The sequence below is a fragment of the Polypterus senegalus genome, chromosome 7 (assembly GCF_016835505.1).
Source record: "Polypterus senegalus isolate Bchr_013 chromosome 7, ASM1683550v1, whole genome shotgun sequence".
In the NCBI taxonomy this organism is placed as follows: Eukaryota; Metazoa; Chordata; class Cladistia; order Polypteriformes; family Polypteridae; genus Polypterus; species Polypterus senegalus.
The window spans coordinates 90,176-104,136 of NC_053160.1; the positions used below are offsets into that span (position 1 = coordinate 90,176).

At 43.7% G+C, this 13,961-nt stretch overlaps 1 protein-coding gene across 1 annotated transcript in view; it reads right to left on the reverse strand.

The window, feature by feature from the left end:
* LOC120532229 (probable polypeptide N-acetylgalactosaminyltransferase 8) overlaps positions 1–8,143 on the reverse strand; it is a 65,929-nt gene extending 57,786 nt beyond the window's left edge. Inside the window, exons 1-2 of the mRNA XM_039758078.1 lie at positions 8,097–8,143; positions 3,321–3,442 (exon numbers count right to left, since the gene is read on the reverse strand). Coding sequence (XP_039614012.1) covers positions 3,321–3,442; positions 8,097–8,143 — 169 coding nt within the window. The remainder of the gene's footprint in view (positions 1–3,320; positions 3,443–8,096) is intronic.
* Between the last annotated feature and the right edge of the window lie 5,818 nt (positions 8,144–13,961).

The window sequence follows — 13,961 nt, forward strand, 5'->3', positions numbered from 1 at the left end:
ACAGCAGATCATGAAAGAATAACGACCAACTCCAATAAGAGTGGGTGCTTATCTCAGCCGAAACTCGGGACAGGTGGCTCCTGGGCTGGGATTTCAACCCTCCGCCACCCCAGCGGTCGCACGAGGCTGTCCTCTCCGTCTAGCGGAGCACACGTGTCCTCGTGGCCGGGAAATCGATGTCTTCGCTGTCGCCCCTTCGATAACGCGGTCCGGGCGGAAATTAGAGGGGCAGCACACTGTGGGAAACTGGGGCTAAGTGTGCATCCCGAGGGCGAGCGTCATTTCCGTTTTCAAAATGCCCTTCTCGTTGTTAAATTTATTTATTTCATTTTTGTTGGATGTAGTGTTCTCACTTTTTAGTACTAATTTCACCGTCCTTTTTCATTTTGTTTTCACGCTGTTACTCTTTATTGTCGAGTTGCGCAGAGGTGGCGCCGCTGCCTCCCAGGAAGGACAACATACAGGGGGCGTCCCGGCCGGTGTGGAGTTCGCGTGTTATCGGCGTTTCTGCGAAGGTTTTGGTGAATATGAGACGCTAATTTGGCCTGGGCGCGTGTTAGCCTTGTGATGGACGGGCATCCTGTCCAGAGTTTGTTCCTGCCTTGTACCTAATATCAGGTGGGATGCGCTCAGATGTCCACCCCACGACGGGGGCTTGAATTAATCAGGTTAGAAGCTGACATGACAGCGCCACCACCACCTACTCAAAGCATCATGATGCTCCAGCAATGATGGATGGATTAAAAGCCAGAAGTCTACGTGACCATCATCTTCATCAAGTCCTTCCGTGAGGACCCTAAATACATAGAGGAGAGGACTCTTTCATTTATGTTAGGTAGAATGCCCAGAGGGGTCTGGGTGGTCCCGTGGCCTGGAATCCCTGCAGATTTTTTTTTTCTCCAGCCGTCTGGAGTTTTTTTTTTTTCTGTCCACCCTGGCCATTGGACCACCTTATTCTTATTCTGTGTTAATTAATGTTGACTTATTTTGTTTTCTTACTGTGTCTTTTATTTTTCTATTCTTCATTATGTACAGCACGTTGAGTTACTTTTTGTATGAAAATGTGCTATAGAAATAAATGTTGTTCTTCTTAATCCTCTCACTTCTGTGAGAACGCGTAGTATTATGGGATGTTCCTCGAGAGGAAGGATTTCGGCATATAAAAAGAGTAATTTGTAATAACTAACCGAAACCACAAGAAAGAGCGTGTTTAATGACCAGGAGTAAGTTCATTTGTTTAACTTGCATGCCCTGTTTGTTATAAGATATCGCGTTGTTTAGCGTTTACATAGGAAGAAGGGTTGCCTCCGTGTTATTTACATGCAGTACTATTTATTTCAATAATAAGTTCATGTTTTTACATTATTATGATACTTTAAGTTAATACTGTTTATTGCTTTAAATTTCATACTGCCGACAATAAGTTACTAATGGGTTTCTCTGTATCCTTTCTTTATTGTAGCCCCTCGCGTACTCACATGTGTCTATAATTCTCTCCATATCGTTCCGTAAATTAGCCAGAATTTCTTCCAGAGCTGCTGTGTGGAATACCCCGATGAATCATTTGGCAGTGTTCGTTGTGACCGACACTCCGCAGCGAACATACAAACCACACACGAGCCAACTTCGAATTTGCCGTCAGCTTACAGTGTCCGCCACCAGGTGGCAGCACAGCCCCGTAACACGCGCGGCCTGCGCGCCTCGTTCATCCGCAGGCCTCCTTCGCAATTTCACTTTTATTGCTGTTTTCAAGTTGTTACTTTTCGATGTGAATCAATAGTTTGGAGGAAACTCCAAAGAAGTTTAAAGTCCAATATTAGGTTGCAAGTCCTAACTGTAATTAATCACGTAAAGTATGTCTGTTTCATGTAAAGACTGTGAATGAGACATTTAAAAGTAATCTTTAACATTCACTATAATATTACAAAAAACAGTAAACGTAATTGAAGAGCAAAAACTCACCCGATTGTTCTTCTCTTCTTTTTAGATAATTCAGGATTTCTTTATTTTGCCGTAACAATAATTGAATGTCTTCAAGAAGTTTGTTCTTCCCACTTCTCTCAAAACACACGTTGCTCAGATAAAGTGCAGCTGCCACAATAAACAGCACCATCAGGCAAAACGTTTTATTGTAACTGAGCTTCATAGTTCACTGTGGAAAATAACACAAGGCGTATAAAAATCAGTCTGGAAAAGTGGCATCTTCACCGAGAGCAATTTGACTCTGAGGCCTTGAAATTCAAGCATCTGCCTCTTTTATGCTACGCTGAAGTTGAGCTCAGAGATGAGTGAGCTTTGCTAGTCCGCTGTCCTTATTATGAAGTATCCGTCCCGTGTGATGAAGACCCCTAACCTTCACTCCCAGACTGGCACAGTCGGGCACAGAAGCAGAATATGATGAGCGCAAGTGACATGTTAAAGGGAGTGGTGGGCACAAAGCTGTTTGCCCCCATCACTGACTGACACGTATGTCCAGCACACCATGACAAAGTGACAGGAGAAAAGCATAAACTATTGGGTAGCAAGGTGCAATCATACTCGATAGAGCCCAGTCAAAGATATCTGAGCACAGCATTGGATAAGAAGAGACAGCACTTGGGGTCAGTGAGGGGCTGCTGTTTGCTGAACACCCAAAAGGTCTCCAGTTTCTAAGACAGCTAACTACTGTAACATCACAACATTTCACAATCTTTTAAAATGTATTTGTAGGCTCCAGAACTTTACTAAACTTTACTAAACAATTACTCACCTCGGTAAGAAAGATGTGCTAAACACCAAACACAATTTCATACATCAGTATGAAGGGAAAGCAGACGGATGGGCAGCCAGGTGGGCATTTCTTCAGCTCCAGATGAAGGCCTGCATTAGAATCTGCGTCCTCAGTCACTCTCCTCAATGTCACTCCGCTGCACTTTTTTTCCAGCATAAACATCCCACAGCATAAGTTTACTTTCTTTCAAATTGTTATCTTTTGGCTTTTTAAAGATTTTCTTGAATTATCTTCATCAAGTTCTTTTTACCCAAAAATAGAAACAAACAGACAAAGACTTAGGCTCACACCTTGACATTTTATGCAATAAAGGAGGTTAATAAAATCTAAGTAGAAAAGCACAACAAATAAGAGCATTGAACTGAAAGAGAACTCTTATGGTGTTCAGTTCTTACAATCCAAAGCAAAGCAAATCAACAGAACAGGGCAGAGCAGCACTGCCGCCGGACAATCAATACACAGCAGTGAATGACTGAAATGAGCGCAATGCGAGGAGATGGCAGAGACGGCGAAGGCCAAAACAGCAGACCCTCGCCCAACAGTTACTTGCCTCTCCAGAACGCAGGCACTAAAGACGTGCTGGATGCGGCCTGAGCTTTATCATCATCATCATCATCATCATCATCATCATCATCATCACTGCAGGGGACACTCATCTCCATTGACTGCTCCCTACAAGTTTTCAAATACATTTGATAGTTCTAATCTCCTAGGAGCAATTCTGTATCTAATGTAGGTGGATTTTTTTAGGTTTATTTTTTTATAGAACTTAAAGTATTTCGTTCCAACGGTTTTCATCACTCATATGGCTGAGTTCTGACAACAAAACCTTCGCGATGGATTTTTTTTCCTCCTTTAATCCCCAGGAACAACTGCCTACGTAAATGCTGAAAGAGCGTGGGATCACTACTTTTCTTTTCACAATTTGTCTTTGAAATGTCTTTGTACTGAGTTATTAGGTGGTAGTAATGAATTATTATTATTGATATTCTACTAAATCTTATCCCCCATTTTTCTTTGTTGATGTGCCCCGCAGTTGAAGAGTTAACAGAACAAATAGTTAAAAAGCCAAAACGACTGAAAATACAACTGACAAGCAGGGCCATCTTGAGAGCAGTATAGAAATCCCCCCCACACCCAACCTGTCAGCAAGCCACAACACACACAGATTAGCGTGGGGCACTTGGGCTTGTGGGGCCCGCTAACCGGTGACATTTTTCGATACCACTCAAGTTTACTGTCCGCCGTCATTTACAGGACACCCTGGGGAAACGAACCCCGTTAGTTTACTTAATAATTAACAATTTACATGAACGGCTTTCTAAACGAAATTGCTAAGTCTTCATAAATAACTGTGAGGTGCTCTTTGAGTTCAAAATGATTTCTGTCGACATAAATAACAATTTCTTAAATTGCTGAGCTTTCTGAAGCTAATTCTTCTGGTCAGGAAACAGTCGATGGACACACAACGAAGTCGCGACTGCCATGACTGACTGGATGAGTCAAAAAACGGTTAACGTACTTGAGTTACAGGCTGGAGCGCAGAAATCCTTTCTTGTTGTTTGATTTTGTATTCTTACCCGATGCTCTATGCCGTCTGTGAAGGATCGGCTCGGACAGACAGGCTGACAAAAGAAGGACTCAAATCACACGTGAAGTGGCAGGGGGCGCAGGATGACAAGTTACACACCGCGGAGTGGCCGTGATGGACTCACGTAAAGCCTCGCGATCTCGAGCCATTTAGAATTGGGGTTCAGTGCCAGGCCCCTGGGGGGCATCGTTAGAATGTAAACTGATTGGCAGGCACCATTTAAGACGTGATTACGAGACTTTACATAAGCGCGCCGTTAAACATCCGCTAAACACAATGGTGCCAATGCAAATGATCTGCCCAGTGGCCTCGTAACAAGGAGTCCCGGGTTCAAATCACGGCGGTGCGGTTTTCTTTTTTCCGTATGTAAATCGTAAAGTTTTAAATATACAATGCTATAATTTATAATCAAAGATAATCACATCTGTCTCTGCTCTCACTAGCTGCTTGCCTGCCTGTACAGTCTGTTGATATATATAAATAGAAATATCTAACTGTAATATAGAGCTAATACTGTTGGCTTCCCTGTCTGTCTATTATATCTGTCTAGCTGTCTGTCACCATCAGCTGTCTAAATCCATGCTTAAGTCCGCAAACAATAAAAAATAAAAATACCACGATTTTGACCGACTGACAAAGCATATCAATTTATTTAGTTATTTTTTTAAAGTAATGTCATCCTGCCAAAAGTCAGTTTTTATGTTTTACTATTTTAAGGATTTAAGCCTGGATTTAAAATTGCATAGGATGCTCTTTCAGGTTTTCACAAAGTCCGTGGGATGCTCTTCTTAAACTAACATTGTGAAAAATTGAGATGGCAATCAACATGAACAAGTGTCCTGATAATTGTTCTTAAGTTCTACAAGAGATGTGCTGACAGACAGACAGACAGACAGACAGACAGACAGACAGACAGACAGATAGATAGATAGATAGATAGATAGATAGATAGATAGATAGATAGATAGATAGATAGATAGATAGAGTGAAAGGCACTATATAATGATAGATAGATAGATAGATAGATAGATAGATAGATAGATAGATAGAGTGAAAGGCACTATATGACAGATAGATAGATAGATAAGGCACTATATAATAGATAGATAGATGTGAAAGGCACTATATAATGATAGATAGATAGATAGATAGATAGATAGATAGATAGATAGATAGATAAGGCACTATATAATAGATAGATAGATAGATAAATAAGGCACTATATAATACATAGATAGATAGATAGATAGATAGATAGATAGATAGATAGATAGATAGATAGATAGATAAGGCACTATATAATAGATAGATAGATAGATAGATAGACAGACAGACAGATAGATAGAGTGAAAGGCACTATATGACAGATAGATAGATAGATAGATAGATAGATAGATAGATAGATAGATAGATAGATAGATAGATAGATGTGAAAGGCACTATATGACAGATAGATAGATAACAGTATTGACTATTACAGGTTTAATTTTATATCTATATCTATATTGTGCCCCAACCTGAACTCAATGGATGACAGAGCCTTCGGCTCTATGGTGCCCAACTTTAGAATGAGTGCCCCTCATTAATGAGATCAGCTGACGCAGTTCATTCTTTTCAGACCCTCATTTGTTCAGGAAGGCGCTGAACGGACCCTCACACTCTGCCTGTCCAGCTGCCCAGAAGGATTTCTGTTTGCATCACAACTTGTTTTTTGCTCGTAGTATTTGCATTTCCATCCATCCATTATCCAGATCGCTATACCCTAACTACAGGCTCACGGGGTCTGCCATTTATTCTGGCTTATTGTGTTTTTTTCAGTTTCAGTGCTTTGGATACGCTGTGTTCATCTTTATTTACTGTTTTATGAGGAATGCGATGTTGTGTACGCCCCGTTGTTCATTCTGAATTTCTGTGAAGAGCTTTGAGCATTGGACAGGCGCTACATAAATAAAATGTATCGTTTGTATTATAATTATAGCCGTCTGCTTCTTATTACTGTTCCCACAGTTCATCTTTGAGTCCTGTCCCGTCCCGTCCTGCAGGTGGCATGTGGCTTAAGTCCCTCAGATCCTATCGTCACACTGCTGCAGATAGAAGGGCGAGATGCTGCACCCCCTTCAGTGTCCTTACATGAAGGCACACAGGTGACAGCTGACAAACAAAGACAAGGTCTCTGTAGTGTAAGTCCGTCCACCCAACCCTTTATGTTTGTCTCGGTGATCGTCAGGTGGCCTAACGTGGCCTCAGAGTGTCCTCCCCTGCTGGCGGCTGCTGTTTGGTATCTCCTGATGGCACACACGCCTCACTTGGGGCTCTGCTGCTCATCACTTCAGACTTGTGACTCATTTTAGATTCTCCTTTCTTGCCTTGGCCATATTGAACTGCCCTCCTGCTTCTCATCTTCCTCCCTAATCTCCGTCTTCATCACACACTCTTTATCATGGCTATTGATCAGCAGATTCTCTGCTCTGTAAGTTGGCTTTCTGGTCTTTCAATTCTCTACCAAGTGGACACATGTCTTAGGTGTCATATTGTCTGTAAAAACATCAGCCTTTCTTTATGATGTGGGTGCTGCTAATGGAAACTGGCCGAGATGCCAGTCCTCAGTTATAGGATGGACAGTTTGAACAGAGCTGTGACGTCCTGTGCTTTAGAACATTAGAACAATCAGGACAAGAGCAGGCCATTCAGCCCAACAAAGCTCGCCAGTCCTATCCACTTCATTCTAAAAGTCGAGTTTTGAGAGTCCCTAAAGTCCTCCTGCCCACCACACACCTTGGTTGCTTAGTCCAAGTGTCTGTGGTTCTCTGTGTAAAGAACAACTTCCTGATGTTTGTGCGAAATTCACCCTTAAGTTTCCGCTTGTGATTACTGTGTTCTTGATGAACTTGTTTTAAAGTCACCGTCTCGATCCGCTGGATCTGCTTTTGTCGTTTTAAACACTTCATTCGGCTCTCCTGTTAAACTGTAAAGGCTCAGCTCTGTTAATCTTTATAACTCATCCCCTGTAGCCCTGAGTCAGCCTGGTCACTCTTCTCTGGACCTTCTCAAGTGCTGCTGTGTCTTTATGGAGACCCAAACTGCACACCACACTCCAGATGAGGCCTCACCAGTGTGTTATAAAGACTGAGCAGGACCTCCTGTGACTTGTAGTCCACACGTCAAGGCGCTATATAACCTGACAGTCTGTTAGCCTTCTTAATGGTTTCTGAACTCTGTCTGGCAGTCGATAGAGTCAAGTCCACTATAACCCCTAAGTCCTTCTCATAAAGTGGGCTTTTTTTGACTTTCAGACCCCCATCATGTATTCCACATCTGTACTTCCTATATCTAATTCTTGACATTTACTGACATTACATCTTCTTCTGCTTAGACTGTAAAGGCTCAGCTCTGTTAATCTTTATAACTCATCCCCTGTAGCCCCCTGTAGTCACCGTAGTCGCTCTTCTCTGGACCTTCTCTAGTGCTGTTATGTCCTTTTTGTAGCCTGGAGACCCAAACTGTCCACCACACTCCAGATGAGGCCTCACCAGTGGGTTATAAAGCTGAGCATCACCTCCTGTGACTTGAACTCCACACATCAAGGCGCTATATAACCTGACAGTCTGTTAGCCTTCTTAATGGCTTCTGAGCACTGACTGGCAGTCGATAGAGTTGAATTGACATTAAGCTTTGTGATTCTCGGACGCAGGAAGGAAAACCTCACGACTCCTTCAGCGAACCCTTTTGGCTAACCTGGCCAAGGAGCACAAGGTGTCAGGATTTTCTGCTTGAGCCCCCATCGTGTCAGTGGAATGATCTGGAGAAGCACCTTGTGGTTCTTTGTTCTGCTGTTCTTTGTGTTCTGACCCTTTGATATGGAGACACCCAAACTGAAGCTGCCACTTGGTGAGGGAAAACTGATGAGTTGTGACTGTTTGTGATATGAGAGACGTTTTGGTGAGCACCTCAAGTGAGGTGTTGCCCCCTGATTTTAAGAGAATTCAGTCCATTTGGGCTTCATTGCAAAAAACAATATTCTAGTCCATCTCCAGGAGAAAAGATGTTGGCAGAACTTCCGCTGGGTGCAGAATTCAATCCTGTCAAACTTGGAGTTACATATTTTGTTCTGCTTCCATCTATCTCTTTAACAAAGCAAACCTTCTAACGAGAAATACTTTAAAATAACTGTGGATAAAAATTGATGTCAGTTACCTCCCCAACAAGCCCACTCTGCCTTGACCCGAGTCCCAGGCCTCCGATAGTCTGCATATCAGAAAATCAAGCAGAAAAGAAAGCAGCAGGCCGCTGACACACCTCTAAAGTTAATATAACAGCAGAGTGGCAGGACAGTATACTGTAGGAGCCCTAGAATTGTACATTTCGAGATTATTTCAACCAGATAATTCATCATAATGTTCCTGGAGTCCACTTCACACAGTGCCATGATGAGCGGGTCTTATGTGAGACCTCCAGCCTGTTGTGAGGATGCCGCAAAGTGATGCGAAACAAAATGACAGTCCAGATGCCAGGATTAGCGATCCCCACTTCGGCCAACTTTTGTGAAAAGTAGAATCGGAGTCCGAGTCCCTTTTACTCGCCAGAACTTAACGTACTGGACTTGGACTTGTGGTTTGGAGCTGCTAGAAGACGGAGGCAGAACGTCACTTAAAGTGACAAATAGCAGAGGTTAAAAAGACAAACTTCAAATTTACAGAATAGTACCATAATAAGGAAGATGAGCGAGTGTGCTGGGCGAGTGTGTTGGGCACACACACGCCTACATCTACACACACAGCATAGGACACAACAGGTGAACATACAGAGGCTCAGTTGCTGAGGCTCTGGGAATGAAACCACTGAGGCGTCTTATTTTGTGTTTGACTTGACCTGAAGGGTTTAGCAGAGGGGAGATTTGGAATATGTGATGAGCTGGTGGTCCTTAGGACACGGTTAGTGACACGAGGGGTCCACAGGTCTGCCACAGATGGAACAGCACAGCCAATTCTCTTCTCCGCAGACCCCACAACGCGCTGGAATTTAGATGTGGAGTGAGCTGAAGCCAACCAGACCTGGAGGACGGGCTTACAGAGGGCGGGCTTACAGAGGCTGGGCTTACAGAGGGCGGGCTTACAGAGGGCGGGTTTACAGAGGCTGGGCTTACAGAGGGCGGGCTTACAGAGGCTGGGCTTACAGAGGGCGGGGTTACAGAGGGCGGGCTTACAGGCCTTGTAAAACTGAACTAGGATTGGCTGGCAAATGGAGTTTCTTTAGTTGGTGTAAGAAGTGCAATCACCGCTGTGCCTTCTTAGTGATGGCCGTGGTCTTCAGTTGTGCCCATAAACTCTAAGAAGTCCCCCATAGTGACTGCAGAATCCTTCATTTCTAGTGTGTGAGGTTGTCACTGCCATTTGTGAAAGTCAAGGACCATTTCCACCATCTTGGTGGCACTGAGCACCAGGTTGTTAGAAGCACATCAGGACACAAGACGAGACCCCCGTTTTCTAGAAGGTGTTTCATTGGCAGTGGTAATTAGACCAATAATGGTGGGGCTATCAGCAAATTTAATGATTTTAACTGAAGGATCACTGGACCTGCAGACTTTGGTGTTCAAAGGGTAAAGTCCACAGCCTTGAGGGTCTCCTGCACTAATGCAGAGACCATCTAAGAGGTGGGAGTCCATATGAACGTATTGAATCTGCTTTAGTAGAAAACTGTAAATCCAGTCACAGAGGGAAGGATTCCCATCAGCTCAGCGACAATGGTGTTAAAAGCTGGACTGACGTCTCCAAAGCGCATTCTGGCACAAGTTCTTTTACAGTCCAGGGGCTCCAACACAAAGTGAAGGTCCACGGTGATGGCGTCGTCCACAGATCTGTGTGCTCGATGTGCAAAGTGAAGAGGGCCGAGATCAGCAGCAGTAAGACTTCAGATGGGTAACAACAAGTCGTTCAAATGTCATTAGAAGTGATGGAGGAGCGACAGGCCTGTGATCTCCGAGGCAGCTCATCTCCTCACCTTTGGGTACAGGGACACCACCACAAGATTTAAACAATCAGGTAGAGAGACGAGTTCAAGATGTCCGAGGAGAGGAGTGAGCTGAATTGTGGCAGGTGAGACAGTCAGGGCCAGCTGACAACTTGCAGACATCACGTAGCTTAGAAGAAAAGGAGACACAGAGACAGACTTCAGTGAAGAGGCTGCCGGTCAAACCACCTCAGAGCTCAAGGAGCAGAGGGGATCAAAGGCCTTGGCACCTTGTTGTTCAAATCTGCCATAAAACTTTTTAAGTTTGTCAGGAACGGATGAGTTGGAGAGTGCACCAGCGGAGGACTTTTTGTACTTTGTAAGAAACTGAAGGTTGCACCATTGTCTGCTCCACACTGTTTATTTCTGTGTTTCCATTCCAGGTATCTGTGACTGTGTTGTTTAGCCGATTCCTGGAACGTCAGTAGGCGTCCTTGTCACCAGTTTCAGAGGCTTTTTCTTTTAATGCAGGAGTGTAAAATAACACAAGGTGTACTGTTTGAGAGACACCACCATATTTCAGTGTATGATGTAATAAACTCACAAGTCAATCCTGCCCGGGGTTTGTTTCCTGCCTTACACCCTGTGTTGGCTGGGATTGGCTCCAGCGGCCCCCCATGACCCTGTAGTTAGGATATAGCGGGTTGGATAATGGATGGATGCCCAGTGGGGCTGGGTGGTCTTGTGCCCCCTTGAACCCCTGCAGATTTATGTTTTTTTCTCCAGCTTAAATAGAGTCTTTGGTCCTCCTGGCCATCTGACCTTGTCATCAGACTCATCTTTAGACACACACAACATGATATTTTATATAAGGACGCCACTGTTCTCATTGATATTTATCTGTTTATAAGATCGTATAGATTTATTTGTTTTTTTGCTAAAGAAATAAATGTTGTTGTTCTTGTATTCACCTATTTGGGTTCTTTTTGTAATCTTAATTTACCAGTCCTTGCAATCCGCACTCATCTACTTATTTGTCTCCTATATAAGAATAAACTTAATTCAGTTCAAGCAAAGCTAGTAGTGCATGAAACCACCTGCAGCCTCACGGCTTTATCCAATGGGCCGTCGTCCCTATCAGAGCGCCTGCATGCCTTATATGGAGGGTGATGTCATAAAGCAGTTGTGTTTAATAGGATGAAGGCACCTGGCACTGCCAGTCCATCAAAGGCTCCCGTCAGAAGCACATTAGTTCCATTGATCGCCCACTGCACAACTCAACACACTGCCTCAAGGTACACTTGTGTAGAGTTACAAGGCTGTCGCCGTAACCGTTCCCTGATTGCCTTTGCTTTGTTTCTGTCAATGAAACAACAGAGAGAAGCAGAGAATGGATACCAGCTGTTGATGTAGCACTGTCCGCTCTTAATTAATAGTTTGTGATGTCCATCTAATTCAGACTCACTATTTGATGTTATGGCTGGGGTGGCACAGTGGGGAATGGCCTCATCTCATTAGCACCATGTCCAGGAATGGCTTCTGGATTATGGCAGGGTATATTTTGAGGGCCCTGTTCCTTTGAACTGCATGCATGGATGAATGAATAAAAACGTAGGACTCACCATATATTAACTTGAAATTTCATCTGTCTCCTCAGATCTGATTTGTTTTTTAATGTAAAAGGGCGATGGCATAAGTCATTTACTCCAATATATGCCACTTTGGCTAATTCAGAAAGAGCTCATTGACATCTGAATTGTTCTTTCTGTTCTGCATCAGTGCTTTACCATTTGACACCTGATAAGTCCGCAAGCAGAGCAGTGAAAGCTTTTCCAGGGTTTCAGCAAATCGTAAGCCTTGTCGAGAGCAGGGTCTGCTGGACACCCAAGCCACCCAAGCCACCCTTCACCTTCACAGGGTCTGAGAGACCTGCAGGCAGTGGGGACGTTAAGGTCCTTGGAGTCGCACCCTGCATTTCCAGACCTGTAGGCCTGATGCCCACACTGTCCTGCAGTTCACATCCTTAACTCTGATGAGCCCTTCAAAGAGACCCCTGGGTTGAAAACTCCCACACCAGAACCTCTGAGGCCAGAATAGTGTGAGTTTCTGGACCAAATGGATTCTTTATTTTTAAAACACAACAATAAATGAACACAAAACAAGAGAAACTACTTCAGCTCAGGACTCTCTAATTCAGTTAAAATCCATCCATCCATGCATTATCCAACCTGCTATATCCTAAGTACAGGGTCACGGGGGTCTGCTGGAGCCAATACTCCAGTCAAACTGGCACAGATTTCTCCCTTCATGTCTGCATTGATTTGTGAATTCCACTGCCACCTTTAAATTCTGTCTTTGGTCCATCGAGCGGCGGGCACACCATTGGGCACAGCAACGTAAGGCTGTTCTGTTCTGTGCAAGTGCAGGACTGCCTCTTCTAATTTTAACATACATCATAGATAAAAAATACATTTCTTGTATGATTATAAAGTTTTTGTTATATTCTTTTTCTTTATTCTTCTAATGTCATGCTTAATCTATAATTATTTAAAAAGGAATACATATTTTTTAATGACATCTTTAAAAACCTGAAAACCTTCACCCTCAACAGAGGAAACTATTGTTGAATTGAGCTTCCCAGCGGTCAGATGGCGCACATTTGCTCGATTATCCAGCCTGATTTGAGTCTTTGTGACTTCTGGCCTGGGTCGGTTCTTCAGGCCGAGCGTTTGCTAAAGGCCCAGGCCGGCTTGTGTTTTGGACACTTGTACTGCTGCTGCTGCCAGCGCTGCTGCTGTCGCTTTGCTTCTTCTGCGCCTCCAGGAGGTGACGGTGACATTTTGTAACATTTTCTTGTATCTGTAACCACCTCCCATGAGGCTTCTTCTTCATCTTCTCTTCTAATTGTTTCTTGTGACATATTTGAAGTTAGCAGGAATGTATTGACCAGGGTCAGCACATACTCTTTCTAAGTTAATTTTACAACAATGGCTAAAGACCTTAAACCGACTGTGTTATCCACCACTGCCTTCATTGGTGACTCTTGTCAGATTCCTGTAGTTTATTTGTTTTGTTTGTTTTTTTGCCTTTTTAATCCTTGTAGCACATTTGTCACTCCGTGCTCAGTTATTGCTCTTCTGTGTATTTACGCTCCTCTTCTCCTTGTCTGCTCCTCTGCCTTTTCAAATTGACTTTTGCGCAATTAGGAAGTCAGAGATGTGTCTTCTGACGCTGCGGCAGAGAATTGACACACACGTGAGGCCACAGGAATCCAAACCATTTACCGGGAGCACAACACACCAAAAGCACGGACGGCTCTGGGACTTGTGTCGAGGTGGCATAGGCCTGTGTCTTTTGCACCTGACGGCCGACTGGCTTTTCTGTTTTCCTTCTCAGTGTGACTCGTGCTCCGCTCTTCACAAATGTCTTCTTTTACTTCCTTAACTGCTCAATGTTGGGCTCCATTTGTAGCTCTGAGATAAGCCACTTCTGATCTGTATGCTTGCTTTTGGCCTTCTATGACCGTGTCACCTACATGTGACGATTCTCTGCTGCAGGGTGACAGCACACGTCTCACTTGTGCGGATTTCCTCGTCAGTATGGAAATAAGTGTTTTCTTTTATCAACTGAATGAAAATGTAATCAATTTCTTTC